Source organism: Alexandromys fortis, unplaced genomic scaffold, assembly GCF_014885135.2.
Source record: "Alexandromys fortis isolate MF-2015 unplaced genomic scaffold, M_Fortis_MF-2015_v1.1 scaffold_140, whole genome shotgun sequence".
NCBI classification, from domain to species: domain Eukaryota; kingdom Metazoa; phylum Chordata; class Mammalia; order Rodentia; family Cricetidae; genus Alexandromys; species Alexandromys fortis.
Window position 1 is genome coordinate 1,037,521 of NW_026068048.1, and position 18,555 is coordinate 1,056,075.

The 18,555-nt window shown below is 52.3% G+C and overlaps 2 protein-coding genes across 6 annotated transcripts; one reads left to right on the forward strand and one right to left on the reverse strand.

Annotated features, from left to right (window-relative positions):
- The first annotated feature begins 2 nt into the window (after window positions 1-2).
- On the forward strand, window positions 3-14,867 carry Yif1b (Yip1 interacting factor homolog B, membrane trafficking protein). Of its 5 annotated transcripts, none has more exons than XM_050119252.1 (9): window positions 3-128; window positions 4,500-4,906; window positions 11,344-11,582; window positions 11,663-11,767; window positions 11,857-11,935; window positions 12,045-12,102; window positions 12,914-13,069; window positions 13,142-13,235; window positions 14,576-14,867. In XM_050119252.1, the coding sequence occupies exons 2-9, from the start codon at window positions 4,852-4,854 to the stop codon at window positions 14,729-14,731; spliced, it is 942 nt and encodes a 313-aa protein (XP_049975209.1). In that variant the 5' UTR covers window positions 3-128; window positions 4,500-4,851; the 3' UTR covers window positions 14,732-14,867. The 5 variants fall into 5 exon arrangements, with proteins under 5 accessions (XP_049975209.1, XP_049975211.1, XP_049975214.1 ...); XM_050119254.1 differs by having other exon boundaries at window positions 5-128; window positions 4,500-4,897; XM_050119257.1 differs by lacking the exons at window positions 3-128; window positions 4,500-4,906 and adding an exon at window positions 4,920-5,023.
- On the reverse strand, window positions 14,860-15,837 carry CUNH19orf33 (chromosome unknown C19orf33 homolog). Its single transcript, XM_050119260.1, has 4 exons — window positions 15,721-15,837; window positions 15,483-15,595; window positions 15,191-15,268; window positions 14,860-15,035 (listed from the first exon to the last, which is right to left on the reverse strand). Exons 1-4 carry the CDS (start codon window positions 15,740-15,742, stop codon window positions 14,934-14,936), a joined length of 315 nt encoding a protein of 104 aa, XP_049975217.1. The 5' UTR covers window positions 15,743-15,837; the 3' UTR covers window positions 14,860-14,933.
- Window positions 15,838-18,555: the final 2,718 nt, after the last annotated feature.

Sequence of the window (18,555 nt, forward strand, 5' to 3'; positions counted from 1 at the left end):
GCCGGCCCACCGCCCGCGGTCTGCTTTTAGTTCCGGGAGCTTCAGGCGCGGCCACCGACGCCTCGAAGAGGAAGAGGAAAAAGGGGAGGAGCGGGGCTGGCGGAACGCCCTGCTACTGGGAAACTGAGGTACGCCCAAACACCAGGTGTGGGGACAGGACCTGGGAGGGTGGAGCCCGACGCTCCTGGATCCAGGAGATGGACGGGATGGGAAGGGTGGCTGAGTTCTTTCCTGCTTGATGTCCCTTCCAACTGTGTTCCTCGCGGAGTGGCAGCTTTTCAACTCAGAATTGAAACTCTCCTCGGAAATGGGGGCGTCTGCCTATAATCTTAGCATGGGGGGAGTGCGGGGGATGAGACAGGATTGCTGCGACTTCCTGGCCAACCTGGGTCAAAGTGAGACGGGCTTTTAGTGATCAGGCCTTAAGACACTTCCCTGACACTTCCCTTACATCCCCAGTACTTGTTGGGATCTTTGCTTTGAGGCACTAGCATGTGGAAGAAGGAAGAAGTTGTGGGGGAGGGGTCGCCATGATTTGGGAACAACTGATCCGGAGTGCGGGTGCATTGTTGGAAGGGAAATGCAAAACTGTCTCAAAAAAAAAAAAAAAAACCTGAAGGATTAATAGATAGATTCCGTGGTGGCTCACTCCTTTATTCCAGCACTCGGGAGGCAGGAGCAGGTTTATCTGTATGAGTTCGATACCATAGTAAGTTCCAGGGCTACATAAAATGACCCTGTCTCAAAAAACGAACAACATTAAACACAAAAACCAAAACAAAATTAAAAGCCCAAAAGATGAACGAGTAAACTTCTGGCGAGGGTATGGCGGTTACATTTAGCATTACAGACGGGACGATCACCATCCCCGAGACCACCTGGGCAACCTAGTGAATACCTGTCTCCAAAAGATGGGGTGGGATGGCTGGAGAGATGGCTAAGTGGCTAAGAGCATTAGCTGCTTTTGTAGAGGGCCTGGGTTCGATTCATTCCCAGCATTCACATGGAGGCCAACAACTGTCTGTAACTCCAGGTCCAGGGGGCTCCCGGGGATCCAGCGCCCTCTTTTGGCCCTTTCGGACATCAGGCATACACATGGTGCACAGGCATAAATGCAGGCAAAACACCTATACTCACAGAAATAAACTAACACATATATTTACATATAAAATCAGGGATAACTCCTAGGGACCCCCTACCTTGATAGAGCCCCAGACCCAGGGGCTGAGATGTTCCTATGTATATTTAAATTTAAAGGTGAGGAGATTGTGTATAGCAAAACTGTCTCCAAAACAACAAACTAGCAAACAGCTTATAGGGCCGTGCATGCCTTTAATCCCAGAATCTGGGAAGCAGAGGCAGATGGGACTCTGTTAGAGACTAGCCTGGTTTACAGAGCAAGTTCTGGGTCATCCAGGGCTACAGAGTGAAACACTGTCTTAAGAGTAAATAAGTAGGTAAAAATAAAAGAGGGGTTTCTGTCATTTTATTCTCCCGTGGGGCTCCCACGGCCCTTTACAGCCTGAACTCAGTGCTCTTCCTACAGCAGCACAGAAGCCAGACCAGAGTCCTGCCCACAACCAGACCACAGCTAAGATACGTGGACCAGGATCTATTTATAAAACTGTGGTAATTCTGGGGACAGAGCCAATTCGGGTCTCTATCCATAGGAAGAGATGCCAGATTATAAAAACAGAAACAATAGCCACAGTGTTCCAGGGTGCAGGTCAGGTCCTGCATATAATATGCCTTTTATTGAGTCCTCAACTCTCCCAGATGATTCCCAATAAACAGATGAAAAAAACTAAGGTTTAAAAATGGTGTACAGCAGCTGGGTGGTAGTGGCACTCAGCTTTAATCCCAGCATTTAGGAGGCAGAGGCAGGTGGATCTCTGTGAGTTCGAGGCCAACCCAGTCTACAAAGTGAGTTCCAGGACAGTCAGACTGTTACACAGAGAAACCCCGTCTCCAAAAAACAACCACTCAAACAAACAAAAGAAAACAGTGCATGGAGCAGCCAGATAGCTCCAAGGCTAAAAACACTCACCCACAAGCCCAGGGACTCACGTGATGAAGGGGAGAACCAACTCCTGTGAGTTGTCCTCTGTCTTCTACAGGCACACGGGCACTCTCATGTCCAAACTCACACATATGTGCATACACATCAAACACAAACACACAAAAAGGAGACACAAGGCAGGAGTGACAGTGCACTCTGTAACTGTAGGACCCAGGAGGCAGGAGGATTGGAAGTTCAAGGTCATCCTCACGGACACAGGGAGCTCAATGTTGTGGGATAGAATACTTGTTTAACTATGTAAAAATGTGTTGCACTTGTTGGTGCTGCATTTGGTTATTAAAGATGTATTGTTTTGTTTATGCTGCGTTTGTTTAACTATGTAACGATGTGTTGCTGTTTCGTTGTGCCTGCCCAAGGCACCTGATTGGTCTAATAAAAAGCTGAATGGCCAATAGCTAGGCAGAGGACGATAGGTGAGCCTGGCAGGTAGAGAGAAAAGGGGAGTCAGCCAGCCAGCCAAGGCCCTGTGAACCAGGGCTCAGCGTGCTGGGGCCCAGCCAGCCAGACATAGAGAAAGCAGGAAAGCAAGAAGGACTTTAAATAGATGAAATAAATGAGCCTTGGGGAAGTATACATAGATTAACAGAGATGGGTTAGTTTAATTTAAAGAAAAAAAAGTTAGCTGGGCGGTGGTAGCGCACACCTTTAATCCCAGCACTCGGGAGGCAGAGGCAGGCGGATCTCTGTGAGTTCGAGACCAGCCTGGTCTACAAAGGAAGTTCCAGGACAGGCTCCAAAGCTATAGAGAAACCCTATCTCGAAAAACCAAAAAAAAAAAAAAAAAAAAAAAGCTAACTATATCCCTAATATAAGGTCGAGCATTCATAATTAATAATAGTTCTCTGTGTCATTATTTGGGAGCTGACAGTCCAAGAAAACCTGGTTTATGAGAAAGTCCTGACACAAACAAATACACAAGGAAACAAAAGGAGTACAGCATGCAGGGTAGTGCTCACTTGTAATCCTAGCAGTGAGGAAGGAGAGGCAGCAAAATTGCCAAGTTCCAGGAGAGATGGCTTAGCAGTTAAGAGCACTTGCTACTTTTGCAGGGGATCCTGGTTCAGTTCCTAGCACCATATGGCAGCTCACACCAATCTGTAACTCATGTTCCAGAGGACCTGACACCTCTGAGGACACCAGACACATGTGTGGTATGAAGATCTACATGCAGAAAAAATATCCATAAACATAAAATAAAAATAAATAAAATATTAAAAAAAAAAAAAAAAAAAAAAAAAAAAAAAGGGAAAAAGAGTCTCAACACTCCCGGAAAGCCAAGTGCAGAAGAGGAAGGGGAAGCCACGATAGCTCGCTTGCTAACCACCTCCTTCTGGGGTGCTTATCACTTCCAACAAGTCACTTCCTCCCATTTTTCTTTGCCTGAGATAAGTGGAAGAAAGAGGGACAGAAAGAGAGTGGCCATGGGTGGTGGTGGCACACATTGTAACCCCTGGATTTGAAAGGTAGAGGCAGGAAGGTCAGAGGTTCTGTTCCCTTTTAGTCTAGTGAGCTCGAAGCAAACCTAGACTGTGTGAGACCCTTTCTCAGAGCAAAGAGGTGGGGGCACATAAAGGAGAGAAAAAGGACACCCGGGGACGCAGAGGAAGTTAGTTTTCAGGGCTCTTTGCTAGAAGGTGCACTTGGGTACTTTCAACTGTGGGGGCTGTATGCATTGTTTTTGGTGGGCAAAAAAGTTAGAAAGGAAAAAAGACACCACGTGAGGACATTTTTGTGAATTTCTGGGAAAGTGCCTAAAGGTATCTACGAAGAAAGATTCCAGCTCTTCTGACCTGACTCTTGAGTTTCTCTTTTTCAGTCTGTCTTGTTTATTTATTAATGTTATTTTGTTTTTGTTTTTCGAGACAGGGTTTCTCTGTGGCTTTGGAGCCTGTCCTGGAACTAGCTCTGTAGACCAGGCTGGGCTCCAACTCACAGAGATCCGCCTGCTTCTGCCTCCCAAGTGCTGGGATTAAAGGCGTGCGCCACCACCGCCCGGCTTTATTTTATTTTATTTTATTTTCCTTTTGGCTTTTCGAGACAGGGTTTCTCTGTGTAGCTTTGGTGTCTGTCCTGAAACTAGCTCCTGTAGACCAGGCTGCCTCGAACTCACAGAGATCCCACCGTCTCTGCCTCCGGAATGCTGGGATTAAAGGGTGTGCGCCACCACTACCCCTATCTCTCTCTATGCCTTTTTTTTTTTTTTTTTTTTTTTTGAGACTAGAGATCATTATGTTCGAAGCTCGGACTGTCTTTGAACTAGCGACTCTCCTTCTTCAACTTCCTTAGCACTGGGAATACAGAAGTAATCCACTACTCTAAACTTCGTTTCTCACCCTAAATACTTTTGTAAGGAGTGCCGCTCTAGTGTAAACGTTAGAGCCGGCATAATTGTGATCATCCACCCTTCACCTTTTTTCAGCATCCCTGGGCTCTCAGCTAACCAAATCGAGTGCCGGCCTGTAAAGAACTACATTTCCCGACGACCTCTGCGCCCAACATTTTCCTTCTGACTTGAAGCCTACTCCTAGGACCGTACCAGGTTCCGCCCTGCTGCCCGTCAAGTACGGCCTCTCCCCTGACGCCCTGAGCTCCAATTACCGCCTCTTACGTAAGCCACCGCCCACTCAACAGGCCTCCCCTTAGGGGGCGTGGCTCTCTCGCGCCATCGTGAGACCTACTGGCTCTTTCGGCATCACTGGGGCGTGGCTACGGGAACCGGGCGGGTCCATTCCGAACCGCGGCTGAGGCGTTCGCGGTGGTGGCGTCGAAATATGCCTGCGGCAGGTTTGGCGGCGCCGGCGGGGACGCCCCGGCTGCGTAAGTGGCGTACGTGGCTGGCTGAGGAGATCGGGCGGGCGAGGGTGTGGCGGGGCAGTCGCGGCGGTTGGCGAGGTCACTCCAGGTCGGACGGAGGTCGAGGGATCCAGGACCTGGAGTTTCTAGGTGTGCACAGCGCAGAGATGCCAAATCCGGGTAGGGGGCGCATCGCGGGTAGGTTCTTTAGGAAATTCCTTTAAAAGAAAGCAAGTTGGGGTAGGATTTAATGTGATGTTCGGAGAAACGAGACTTCCATTCATTTGCAGTCAGCGATTTGCCCTCCTGTGCTCCCCACTTTTCAGAGGCTCCCCAGTGCCCACGAGCTGACACCCACGCTCCATAGTAGGGCCGCCTGGGCACTCCGTGAGCTGACAGGACCATATTGACACCCCAATTACGATCGGAACCAGTATTTATCGTCCTGTTAACCTCCTTTTCCCAGCTGCGAATTTGAATTCCTCTTTTGAGTTCCTCTCGGTCTCCATGTATCTCTAGGTCCTATTTCTTTCATTTATTCATCTAGCATATCTTGCTCCAGTGAACCTTGTGCCAGGCCCTGGGCCCTGGGCTAGAACTTGGGCACACACTAGTAACCACCAAAGCCCTAGTTCTTGTTTTCTTACAGCTAGAGTTCAGGAGGAAGACAGACATTTGACTCGGAAGCAAATGTGTCAGTCAACAAGAGTAGCTGAGTAATAAGAAAGAGTGTAATCAGGATGTGACTAGGGCCTGCGGAAGCTCCGCTTACCCCTTCACTACTTAGCCATAGTGTCTGTCAGCCCGTGATGTGTGATGCAGGGGATCCAGCTAGCATTTACTTGTTCCTGTCCTCATGGAGCTGCCGGTACAGGCAGGGGTCAGAGACAGTCTGAAGCGTTGGAGCTGCTTTGGTAGAAGCAAAGAGAGTGAAGTGCCTGGTACACACCGAGAACCCCAGCACGTGGGAGCTGGAGGGAAGACGACTATGGGGTCAAGGCCTGCCCGGGCAACGTGGTGTGACTGTCTTTAAAGAAAAAGGTGGGGGACATCAGGAGTGAATTCCACAAGATGGCTTGGGTAAGGGCCCTTGCCTGCCACCACACTTGATTACCTGAGATTGATCGATCGCCTGGGCCACATGGTAGGAGAGAACTGTCTCCTAAAAGCTGCTTTTTGACACACACACACACACACACACAGAATTAAGAAGAATTGGTTCTTTCTGAAGCTTGCTGGACAGGTGGGGGTGTGGCATCCTAGTGCACAGGCTGGGATGGAGAGGGAAACTCAATCGTTCAGGCTTGAAGTAGCCTTGCTTCCTGAAAGAGCGTGTGCCTAATGATGAAAAACCTAGGGGTTTCATGGAGGGAGAGGCCACAGAGCCCTGGGCAGGGAAAATAGACAACTGAGTAGATACGGAGGAGGGAAAACGGGACCCTGGGCGTTACGAGACAGAACAAGCGGAAAGAGAACATTGAGCAGAGTCCCTGAGTGTGATGCTGGCAGGTGCCCATGGGGAAGGGTGTTCCAGAATAAAGCAAAGAGTTTGTCGAAGCTTGGACCTGAGAGGAGGCCTTGGCGTTGGGGTCAGAGTGGTTCGCAGGGCTGAGGCTGGTCACACAGGGCTGTCTGGATTTGATTCTCAGTACAGCGGTTCCTGATCATGGGCAGAGGATGAAAAGGTTTGTGTTCATTTAAAAGAACCATGCGGGTGACATGGCACATTCCTATCATCCAAGCACATGAAAGCAGAGGCAGGAGGATTACTCGTGAGTTCAAAGCCAACCTGAGCTACAGAGTGAGTCCCAGGATAGCAAGAGTCACATGGTGAGACCGTGTCTTAAAAAATCAAAAAAGGGGGGCTGGAGAGATGGCTCAGCGGTTAAGAGCATTGACTGCTCTTCCAAAGGTTCTGAGTTCAATTCCCAGCAACCACATGGTGGCTCACAACCATCTGTAATGAGATCTGGTGCCCTCTTCTGGACTGCAGACATACACACAGACAGAATATTGTATACATAATAAATAAATAAATATTTTTAAAAAATCAAAAAAGATAAAGATATGAGTATCACAGATCAAGGACTGGTGGTGTAGGCCTGGAACCCCTGCTTGGGAGGCTGAGGCAGAGCTCAAATTCAAGGCCAGCCTGGGCTTACATAGTTAGCTCCAAGTCAGCCTGACCTGGAGAACTTAGACCCTGAGTTTTTGTTTGTTTGTTTGTTAACAATTGCCTTTTTCTATTGAGACAGGTCCTTACAATGTAGCCCCGACTGGCCTAGAAGTCACTCTGTAGACCAAGCTGTCCATGAACTCACAGAGATCCACTTGTCTCTGCCTCCTGAGTGCTGGGATTAAAGGCATGCACCACCACGCCCAGCAAGGCCCTGTCTTGAACATTTAAGACATAAAGAGAGCTGGTGCCACAGCTAAGTGGTAGGACGCCTGCTTAGCATGCCCAAGGCCCTGCTCTCCATTGCTCCATACTTCAAAGGCAGCACCTGGCTGCCCACTGGAGACTCCTTCAGTGGGGCTAGGAGTAGGCGAGGAGCCTGTTGTAGTGGTCCACACTGTATTCCCGCACTCCAGGGAATCGTGGGTTTGAAGGTAGCCTGAGCTCCATAGCAAGGCCCTGACTCAAACACTGGAAGGAAGAAAGAAACGAGGCAAGACCAAATGAGATACTTCAGGCCAGTAGACAATGACAGGGACAGAGGGGAGGGTAAGAGGACAGCGAGGGTGAGAAGTAGGTGAGCCAGATATCGAGGGGGCCAGGTGGGCACAAAGGTGAGGCCCAGAGGCAGCCAGTAGTCACTCCTGGAGGGAGAAGAGCTGAGGCTGGACCCAGGAGGCCTCAGAGCAGCCAGAGATGGAGCCCAGGAGCCAAAGGCACCGTGAGGGCTGGTAGTGAGTGAGCTTGCACACTCAGTGAGAGGAAAAGAGGGAGGCAAGGGTGCAAAAGTGGGTCACCCATTTCTGAGAGCCAGAAAGGACCCAACCCAGAGACCGACCAGGAAGGCAGGAGCGCTGGCTATCCTGTCTGTTGGTGTCTACATGACAGAAGTCCAAGCTAGATGTTTCTGGTGAGACAGGAGAGATGAATCAGTGGTTTTGTGGTGTCCTAGGAGCAGGGTTGGAGCTTGGCACCCCCTGGGTTGACAGCACCAAAAGCTTAGTGAGGTAGGAGCAGAAGAGAGAGCTGGGCCTGAGGTGTAGGCCTATTGTCCTAGATCCTTGGAAGGTTGCGGCAGAAGGCTCCCGAGTTCAGAGCCAGCCTGGGCCAGCAACATAGCCCATTTCCAAAGAGGCGAGCGAGGGCTGGGAAAACAATTCAGTCAAGGGCACCTTGCTCTGGTATGAGGGCCTGAGTTTGGATCCCTGGCACTCACGTAAACAGGTAGCCATGGCAGGACATGTTGCGACCCCAGCCCTGCGGAGGGGAGGCCAGGACAGGATTCCTAGGGCTTGCTGTGCAGCCCACATAGCCAGATCAGTGAGCTGCAGGTTCAGTGAGAGATCCCATCTCAAAGAATACGGCAGAGAGGGATTGGGAAAGACAGCTGGGGTTGCCCTCTGGCCTCTGCACACACATGCACGCTGAGTGCACACACAAACATAGACAGCTCGTCTGTAAGAGCATTTGTTGCTCTTACAGGACCTGATTCTGCCCCTAGCACTCACGTGGTGCCCCACAACCGCAGTCAAAACTCATTCACATATAAGTAAACAAACCTTTAAAAACAAGCCTGTTCACATAATCCTCCTGCCTCTGTCTCCCAAGTGCTGGGATTGCAGATGTGAGCCACTGTGCCCAGCTGGAAGTTTATGGGGTATCACAACAGTCAGCTCAGTAGACTACAGACTACAGAGGCGAGAATTGAAAGGCAGACTCATTCATGATCTGATGGCACCTCTCAGCGTGGCAGTCTTATGCACACAGTTCCAAGTGACTTGCTCTACCCTTAGGATCTGGAGCCCTGGGGCTACCCCCATGTCCCCAGACAACACCTCCCACTCCTGCTGAGACCAGTTTTGGAAGGCAGGGGATTCCTCCGACTTCCTCTCCACACCCCAGCTCAGCACAGCTTCAGCACGTCCTGCCCTAGGCCTGGCTCTGGACATGCTTGGCCCCTTTCAGTATCCCCATCCCAGCAATGTCCACCCTGGGCTCTAGCCTGACCCCTCAGCAGCTGTTACTCTCCCTTCTCTGCTCTTCCAGTGGCTTCCCCCATCCGTATGAAGTCAGGTGCAACTTTTCCGAATTATTTTGGGGGTCTGTTTTTGTTTTATGCCATGCTGGGGAATTGAACCCTGCATTTTGCACCCTTGTCCCTCGCATATGCTTGGGTCAGCTCACTACAGTTTTCCAGGGGGAGGGAGGAGGCTGTGTGTGTGTGTGTGTGTGTGTGTGTGTGTGTGTGTGTGTAGGCCAGGGGCAGTGTTTGATCCCCAGAGTTGACTTTACAGGTTGTGGGTGCTGGGAATTGAACTCGGGTCCTCTGGAAGAGCAGCAAACATTCTCCACGGCTGAGTCATTTCCCCCGTCCCTCCACATTGTTGTTCCTTTGTTGTTTGGGGGGTGTTTGTTTTTTGAGGCAGGCAACCTGTATGTAGTCCTCCTAGTTATCCTGGAACATCTGTAGACCAGGCTGGCCTCAAACTCAGAAATCCTCCTGCCTCTGCCTCAGGAGTACTGGGATTAAAGGTGTGCAGCATCGTGCCTGGCTAAGCAAGTCTTTTTTTTTTTAATTATTTATTTATTTATTATGTATACAATATTCTGTCCGTCCGCGTGTATGCCTGCAGGCCAGAAGAGGGCACCAGACCTCATCACAGATGGCTGTGAGCCACCATGTGGTTGCTGGGAATCGAACTCAGGACCTTTGGAAGAGCAGGCAATGCTCCTAACCTCTGAGCCATCTCTCCAGCCCCTGAGCAAGTCTTGAAAGGGGCACTGTCTTGTACTACCAGAGAGACTTTGAGCCTCGGCTTCTTTTAAAAAAGAAAAATTCATAGGCATTGGTGTTTTGCCCGCATGTATGCCCTGGAACTAGAGTTACAGACAGTGTGAGCCATCTCTCTAGCTATCTCCCTCAGCTTCTTTGGTCTTGTTTTTCTCCTTTATAAAATGTGGGCAAGGGGCTGGAGAGATGTCTCAGAGGTTAAGAGCACTGACTGCTCTTCCAGAGGTCCTGAGTTCAATTCCCAGCAACTACGTGGTGGTTTACAACCATATATAATGAGATCTGGTGCCCTCTTCTGGCCTGCAGGCAGAACACTGTATACATAATAAATAATTAAATCTTTAAAATAAAATGTGGACAACAGCAAGCTGCCTTGAAAAGCCTATAGCATCTCCTGGGTCCATTTTACTTTCTGTGATTCTTGGAGAAGCCCACACCTATACTCGGTATATCTTCTCTTTCTAAGTGCCTTTCTTTCTCTCTCTCTCTATTTTTATTTCATGTTCACTGGCGTTTTGCCTGCATGTATGTCTGTGTGAGGGTGTCCTGAAATGGAGTTACAGACAGTTTAGTTCTGCCATGTGGGTGCTGGGAATTGAATTCCAGTCCTCTGGAAGAGCAGCCAGTGTGCTTAACCACTGAGCCATCTCTCCAAACCCCAGTGCCTTTCTCTTAACCCTTGTGCTCAAGCCTATATTGGAGTATCTTTATTAAATCCCAACTCTGACTTATTAAAACTATTTTAAAATGGTAATAGCATCGGCTGAATCAGGCTGGTTGTGAGTGATGAGCGTAGCTCTTGTGGTGTTCACGTGGCGTAGAGTCAGCTCTCCATCGGGGCTAATGGAATAGCACTTACCAGACTCTCTGGCCCTGTGCACTGTACTAGCTATGGAGCTGGCTGGACGTTGTTTTCCATATGTGTCCAATAGGGTGCGTGCCCAGTCTACGCCTGTTCTAGGAGCCGGGGGAGTCAGCTGTGAACAAGGTGCCATTCCCACCCTGGGGGCCTTACAGTGAAGGAAAGAAACAGCTGATGCTCAGTGCTGTGGACCAGTGGAGGGGGATTGGTGGGTGCTGCTGAGAGAGGCGCTCTGCATGCAGCACGGCCTTGGGGAGGAGAGGAGAGAGCCGGAGAGTGCACCAGGCTGGGGCGTGTTAGGGAACACTGAGACGCCCAGCGGTGAGGACTAAGGGAAGTCAAGTGTGGAAGGAGTCTGTAATAGTAGCGCAGGATTTTACACAGGGTGGGCATCCGGACAGTGGCGCTCTCCTCGTCACCCCCATCCTCGTCTGCCTAGACAGATGACAATGGGGGTGAATGGTGGGTAGGTAGGTGATGGCAGGTGAGTGGGGGGTGGACAGAGAGATGAGTGGGTGCCAGGATGGCAGCCCTTCTGACGTCACAACCACGGCTGCTTTGGTGACCTTTGCCCAGCTATGGCCGGAGCAGGTGGTGGAACCTGTGCAGAATTAATGAGCTCCCTCCATTTTCCTCTGCAGCCTCGAAACGGAGGGTCCCGGTGTCCCAGCCAGGCATGGCTGATCCCCACCAGTTTTTTGATGACACGAGTTCGGCCCCGAGCCGGGGCTACGGAGCCCAGCCATCATCTGGTGGCCTGGGCTACCCCTCCCCTTCCTCCCCACCTGAGGCAGCCTTCCTGGCTGACCCTATGTCCAACATGGCAATGGCCTATGGGAGCAGCCTGGCCGCTCAGGGCAAGGAGCTGGTAGACAAGAATGTGAGTAGGCTGGGCTGAGGGCAGTGGGTGAGGGGCAGGCAGGGGCCACAGGGCCTCAGACTTGAGCTTTGCCTCCCCAGATTGACCGCTTCATCCCTGTCACCAAGCTGAAGTACTACTTCGCCGTGGACACCGTGTACGTGGGCAAGAAGCTGGGCCTGCTCGTCTTTCCCTACCTACACCAGGTCAGCACCCCCACCGCTCAGCACCCGCCTGGAAGCAGGGTGGAGGGACCTCATCTGGGGTACTGCCACTCTCCCAACTCTCTCCGCAGGACTGGGAGGTGCAGTACCAGCAGGATACCCCAGTGGCCCCCCGCTTTGACATCAACGCTCCAGACCTCTACATTCCAGGTTTCCCTCCCACCGCTGCTGGGGTGTGTCTGGGCCAGATGTTTGGGTGCCTGATGCCCAGGCAGGGTTTCCCTCCTCTGACAAGTGTCTGTGTGTCTGCCTTCTACAGCCATGGCGTTCATCACCTACATCCTGGTGGCTGGCCTTGCCCTGGGGACCCAGGACAGGTATGGATCCTGGAGCAGGGGATCGCGGTAGAAATGTCACACCTCCGTGAGTGACGTCCTTCACCCACCCACATGAAGCCCAGCATACCTGGGTAACCTCCTAAATCCACCCACAGATCTGTCCTCATGTTCACGGCCCCCTGACTGAGCCGCTCCCCATCTCCCCCGTGTGCTCTTGCTCTAGTAGCGGCTGAAAGAGTGGTCTGGGTGGTCCTGGCCTCCCCCTACCCTGTTTCTCTGTCCACCCGTCTGTGGTTCGAAGATCAAGCCCCTGGTCCTTCCCGCCGCCTTGCTCACCCCGCCCTCACACTGCTGCCCCCTCGGGCCCTTGCACACCCAGTTAGTACCCCAACTCAGGAATGTGCTCTTCCCTACATGTGCCCGCACCTGCCCATGCACTATGGTTCCCATCCTGGGTCCCAACCTCCAGGCCCGCAGGCCCACCTCTCCCTCGCAGCGCAGATTCCTTCCCTCTTGTGGCACCACAAACAAGTGTCAGGAGAACCAGTGGGTTTTTGCTGAGGCTCCAGAATGGAACAGAGACCAAGGCCCTACCCCACCAGCTCCTGCCTGCCTCTTCCTTCACACTTCAGTCCAGCTGTCCTTTCTTTAAGGAGGAACCCTCATGGTACCCCCCCCCCACAGGGCTCATGGGGCTCCCATTCAAGCTGTGGCTCAAGTGTCACAGTCTGGGGATAGACCCTGCTCCATCTCCAGTGGCCCTCAGCACAGGACTGCCCCAGGGGATATCCACGGGACGCCCAAGCCGTCAGCCCCATGACAGAGCAAGTGTGGTTGTCCCTTTTGGCAGGTTCTCCCCAGACCTCCTGGGACTCCAGGCGAGCTCGGCACTGGCCTGGCTGACACTGGAGGTTGTGGCCATCCTGCTCAGTCTCTACCTGGTCACTGTCAACACTGACCTCACCACCATTGACCTGGTGGCCTTCCTGGGCTACAAATATGTCGGGTGAGTGCTCCTGCCTGCCTGCCAGCCCCAGACCTTGGCCTCTTCTTCAGCCTGCTCTCTCCCCACTCTTAGGATGATCGGCGGGGTCCTCATGGGCCTGCTCTTTGGGAAGATCGGCTACTACCTCGTGCTTGGCTGGTGCTGTGTGTCTATCTTTGTGTTCATGGTGAGTGGGGCTGGGGCAGCCAAGATGGACCACAGGCCTCCTGAACAGACCTGGGGGAGGGGGCGGGTCTTTGAGCATCCTTGTACAGAGAATTTGGATCAGTGTCATAGTGCTGAACAGGAAGGGCTTAGAGTGTCCTAAACTGGGGGCTGGGAGCCCTCCTGGAGGGGGAGAGGATCTCCTGTGTGGGTCCTTTGAGAAGAGCAAGGACCAGTCAGGAAGTTGGGGGCCAGGGTTGCCCAGTACAGAGGCTCTTTCTGGTCTATAGCCTGGGCTTTCTCCCAGCATGCCCCTGGAGGAAGGCAGTCCTTCCAGTGCTGATTGAGGGCAGTGGGGACTCTAAGCTGTACTCGGGGAATTATTTCTCCGACTTAAGCCTCTGTATCTTCTTTTGTAAGATGGGTGCCTCATGACTGAAACTCTGGTCTGGCCCATAAGTGGGAATCTTGTCATCCTTTAAAAGTTAAAGGAGCTGGGAAGATAGTTCTACCAGTAAAGAAGACCAGAGTTAAATCCTTAGACTCATTAAAAAGAAAAAAAAAAAAAGCTGGGCAGTGGGCAGAGGTAGCACACGCCTTTAATCCCAGCACTAGGGAGGCAGAGAATCTCTTGAGTTTGAAGCCAGCCTGATCTACAGAGTGTGTTCCAGAATAGCCAGGGCTACACAGAAAAATCCTGCCTCAGAAAAACTAAAGAGAGGGGGCAGGCTGGAGTGGAGGTATACCCTTATAGTCTCAGGGCTGGGCATGGGGGCAGGAGTGAGGTATACTCTTATAGTCTCAGGGCTGGGCATGTGGGGGCAGGAGCCGTAACTTGGGGCTGTAATTCCAGCACTCGGGAGATTGAGGCAAGTGGATCTACACAAGTTTGAGGCCAACTGGTCTACATAGAGAGTTCCAGGCCAGCCAGGGCTACACATCAAGATCCTGCCGTCAAAAACAGAACGCGTTTGAGCATGAGCAAAACAAAAAGAAAAGAGCTCTTCTAGCTTGCCTTGAAAACGTACCTTCTGGAGCTGGGGGTGTATTCAGTGGTAGGGCACTGGCCTAGCAAGGTTGAGGGCTTGCATTGCATGAGGGAGGGTACTGTGTCAGGGTAGGCAGAAGCTGCTAGACCACGCCCTCCAGGCCGGGGATCTACAGTCTTGCTGCTCCCTGGTCTACATCCTACAGAGCCTGCCTGGCCTTAGCCTCTGGAACCCACGGTGGTTCGCTCATAGGCCTGGGGAGGTAGTCATTTAGCAGACTCTTCTAGGAGTGCAAGCTGGAGGCCGCAGAGGGACCGGGGGCCCCACGCTGACCCATCTTTCCCATCTCTCCCCCACCCCCCTTGCTATGCAGATCCGGACGCTGCGGCTCAAGATCCTGGCCCAGGCGGCAGCCGAAGGGGTGCCGGTGCGCGGGGCGCGGAACCAGCTGCGCATGTACCTGACCATGGCGGTGGCGGCCGCGCAGCCGCTGCTCATGTACTGGCTCACCTTCCACCTGGTACGGTGAGCGGCCAGCCTGGCCTCCAGCTGCCACATTCATCTCGCCCAACCCGGGCCCGGCTCTCCAGGCCCGCGCCCCTCCCTCCCAGCCAAGGTGCTCTAGTCTCCAGCTGCACACCTCAACAATAAACCTGATGGGCTCAGCACGGCCTCCGCTCCTGACCGGCAGGGGGCGCTGGGGAGCGGGGCGGGCTGCAAGCTTTAATAAGTCAGTGGGGGGCCTTCTCCTTCTTTTTCTTTTCCTTCTTCACCTTGGGTTTCTTGGCCTTGTCCGGGGAGCGTTCATGCTTCTTGCAGCCAGCGGTGTGCTTCTGGGTCGGGGAGAGAGAAGAGGTGGCACGGTTGGAAGCAGAACTGGACATGCTCCACCCTCTGCAGCGAGGAGGATCCCAACCTGACTCTGACCATGGCCGGGCCCTGTGTCAGGGGTGCGTGAGAACATGCAGCGAGAAGGGTAGCCTCTTACCTTTCCCTCCGCCTCTGAGTCGCTGGAGCTGCTGCTGCTGCTGCTACTGCTGGAATCGGAGGAGCTGCCGTGGCCATGCTAGATGGGAGGTGGTGGGGACAGTAAGGGACAGTAAGGTGGGGGACAATAAGGGACAGGGGTGACAGTAAGGGATAGGGAGGTGACAGTAAGCTTGCTCATGCAGCTTCCAACCCAAGCTGGAAAGCTGAGATGTGGCCGAACACCCGGGACAGAAGCCAGTCCCCATCCAGGGACGGGCCGGGTATGCGATGCTGGTGGTGAGGTGACTCACCCTTGGTTTGTGAGCAGCGCCTGCCCCTGGCTGGCCCGGAGCTTTAAGGGGACAGTGCTTGGGGTTTCCCACTTGACCTGCGCCTCCTGGTTTCTTAGAACCAGCGCCCACAGCTACAGAGGAGAGAGAAGTTAAAACGGGTTAAGCAGGCGACTGGGAGAGTCCCTTCGTTGGGGTCCCTGGGTCTGAGTCTGAACCCCACCTCACACCGCAAATCCACCACTCCCGGGGAGCATACCTGCGGACAGGTCGAACTCCATGGCGACGGTCGCTCTGGAGTACCCAGAACCGAAGGCTTAGGCAGTGCCTGGGGCAGGGGGTGGGGCCGCTCGACCCACCCATCTCAGGAATTGTACAAAGTCCCACCTCCGGACCTTTGTACCCCTCAGCCCCGTGGTCCTGACTCATTGCACCGCCGCTCCCAGCCCCACCCAGACTTTCCTCTGTGGGAAATGAAGGTGGGGGTGGCTGTAGTTTTCTGGGGAAAAGGTCTCAACCTGTCATGAATTGACCACTTCGTGGGGCTGCTTGTTTGGAAAGAGTCCATGTACACTGAACAAAGTTAAAGATGCAGTACATCCTGGGAGCGGGAGCTCGGGTTCCTGGTTCCTCTGGCCTGAGAAAAAGTGTCTGAGGGATTTGGAGCCCAAGATGAGCAACCTGGTGGCAGCCAGGAGAGAGGCCTCAGCAAAGCTGCACCCTGGGGCAATGGTGAAGACCAGGCAGATGGGTTAAATTCCTAGACTGGTGTCTGGCAGAGTGAGTGCTTGTGAAATGTCCTGCGCTGTTTTGGTAAGGGCAGGTGTCTTAATTTGGGCTGTTAGAACAAACACAGCAGGTGAGTACTTAAACAGTAACCTACCTTCTAGTTGTTGAGGCTGGGAGCTCGATGCCAGGCATAGGTCGAGAGGGACCTCAAGTATGAAGATGGCCTGCTCCCTGCAGAATTGTTCTGGCTCTTCATGTCTCTTCCTAATGGTGAGAATCACTCTCAAGATCCCGTTACCTTCTACAGTACCACTTCCAAAGCACCACATTTGGGACTGGGCTTTACCATCTAACTCTTGCACACAAACATTAGCTCCAAGCTGGACACAGTGGTACAGGACTGTAATTCTGCTCAGGAGGATTTGAAGTCCTGCTATAGACAGTGCAGTGTGGTGGCGCACACCTTTAATCCCAGCACTCGGAAGGCAGAGGCAGGCAGATATCTGGGCTCGAGGCCAGCCTGGTCTATAGAGAGAGTTCCATACCAGCCAGGGCTCTACCGGTGAGGTGCCAAGGCTAAAGAGCTGAGTTCAATCACCAGGAACTACATGGAGGAGAGAGCTGGCGCCTGCAAGTTGTCCTGGAACCTCCACAGGTACACATCCAGGTATGTGCCACAAAATAAAAAAATAATTAAAAAAAAAAAAAAACAATAGAGGGCTGGAGAGATGGCTCAGTGGTTAAGAGCATTGCCTGCTCTTCCAAAGGTCCTGAGTTCAATTCCCGGCAACCACATGGTGGCTCACAACCATCTGTAATGAGGTCTGGTGCCCTCTTCTGGCCTGCAGACATACACACAGACAGAATATTGTATACATAATAAATAAATAAATAAAATATTAAAAAAAAAACAATAGAAAAATACTAAAAACAAACGCCTGCCCGTGTCTGCAGGAACAGGTGGCTGCTTCGGGGATCATGGTGCGCATGTGTTGCCCCAGATACCTGCCTAGATGTCAGTTTGCAGAAAAGCTTGCCCAGGTTGCTGGGGGAACCAGCATTCCAGCACATGCTTGGTGCTTACCAGTATTTGAAATATCTTTTTTTTTTCCCTTTGGTTTTTTGAGACAGGATTTCTCTGTGTAATAATAGAGCCCTGGCTGTCCTGGAACTCACTCTGTAGACCAGGCCAGTCTTGAACTCCCAGAGATCCACCTGTCTCTGCCTCCGAGTGCACCATCACCGCCTGGCTGCATATGGTTGTTTTGCCTATGTATGCCTGATGCCTACAGAGACCAGAAGATAAGTGTCAGGTCCCCTGGAGCTGGAGTTACAGTTATGAACCACCCATGGCCTCTGGAAGAGCAGCCAGTGCTCTTAACTACTGAGCCGTTCCTCTAGTACCACCCACCTTTTTTTTTTTTTTTTTTTGAGACGGGGATTTACCTGGCCTGGAACTCAGCATAGAGCCGAAGCTGATCTTAACCATAAGTGGACTCTGTGTCCAGAACCCCAGAGTGCTCCTCCCACAGAGAGGTACAGCCGAGCAGAGGGGCCATTCCTTTGATGTGCTGGGGAGGGCTGATTTCCAAGAGAGAGAGCCTCACAGGAGCTGGTGGTGGTGGTGGCTGTTTTGAGGCTGGGTCTCCAGCAGGTCCGGGCTGCCCCAGACTTGCCATGTAACGGGATGATCCCGAGTGGAGGCCACACAGATGTGCCAGCCTGTTGCTTTGTTCTGCAGTTTCAAGACTACAAACAAGCAAGGCCTGCCTGGACTACAGAGTGTGTTCCTGGCCAGTCTGACACCCTAGGGAGACCCTGACCCAAAGGAGAAAAGGGGCGGTGGTGAAGGTGGGGGTTATCTTAGGGGTCAAGCTGCTGCCTAGCATATGTGTGGTCCTAGGTTAAATCCGCTGTCAAAATAACAATTTTGTAAATAAAAGTAAATTGGACCAGGTATGGTAACACAGGCAAGAGGCAAGTGAATCTCTGAGTTCAAGGCTAGCCTGGTCTACAGAGTTCTAGGACAGCCAGGGCTACACAGAGAAACCCTGTCTCAAAAAAAAAAAAAATAGATTAAAGGAAGATAGGAAGGGTGTTGTTCGGGGCTCAGAGGTCCAAAGGCCTTGAGGCAGGAACACCGTCCTAGGATCAAGGAAGTCAGAGTGGACGATAAGAGGGGAGAGGTGAGGAGGGCAGGTGGGGACCTTTGTCTATCACGAGGGGTGAGGTGGGGTGAGCAGCGATGGTTGGGCCCACAACTAGTGCAGGCTGGCAGAGAAAGTCTGTCCAGGCAGAACGTCAGTTCCGTGAGGGTGGAGCCCTGTCTGCTTTGCTCCTCACCCAGACAAGTGACTCAGAGTGG

Excerpts from the sequence above, each read along its gene's own strand:
- Yif1b (XM_050119252.1), top strand. The coding sequence starts at position 4,852 with ATGCCTGCGGCAGGTTTGGCGGCGCCGGCGGGGACGCCCCGGCTGCGT. Across the intron at positions 11,583-11,662 it reads AGGAGCTGGTAGACAAGAAT|ATTGACCGCTTCATCCCTGT; the intron begins GTGAGTAGGCTG and ends TTGCCTCCCCAG. Across the intron at positions 12,103-12,913 it reads GCCCTGGGGACCCAGGACAG|GTTCTCCCCAGACCTCCTGG; the intron begins GTATGGATCCTG and ends CCCTTTTGGCAG.
- CUNH19orf33 (XM_050119260.1), bottom strand. The coding sequence starts at position 15,742 with ATGGAGTTCGACCTGTCCGCAG. Across the intron at positions 15,596-15,720 it reads GGAGTTCGACCTGTCCGCAG|CTGTGGGCGCTGGTTCTAAG; the intron begins GTATGCTCCCCG and ends TCTCCTCTGTAG. Across the intron at positions 15,036-15,190 it reads ACTCAGAGGCGGAGGGAAAG|AAGCACACCGCTGGCTGCAA; the intron begins GTAAGAGGCTAC and ends TCCCCGACCCAG.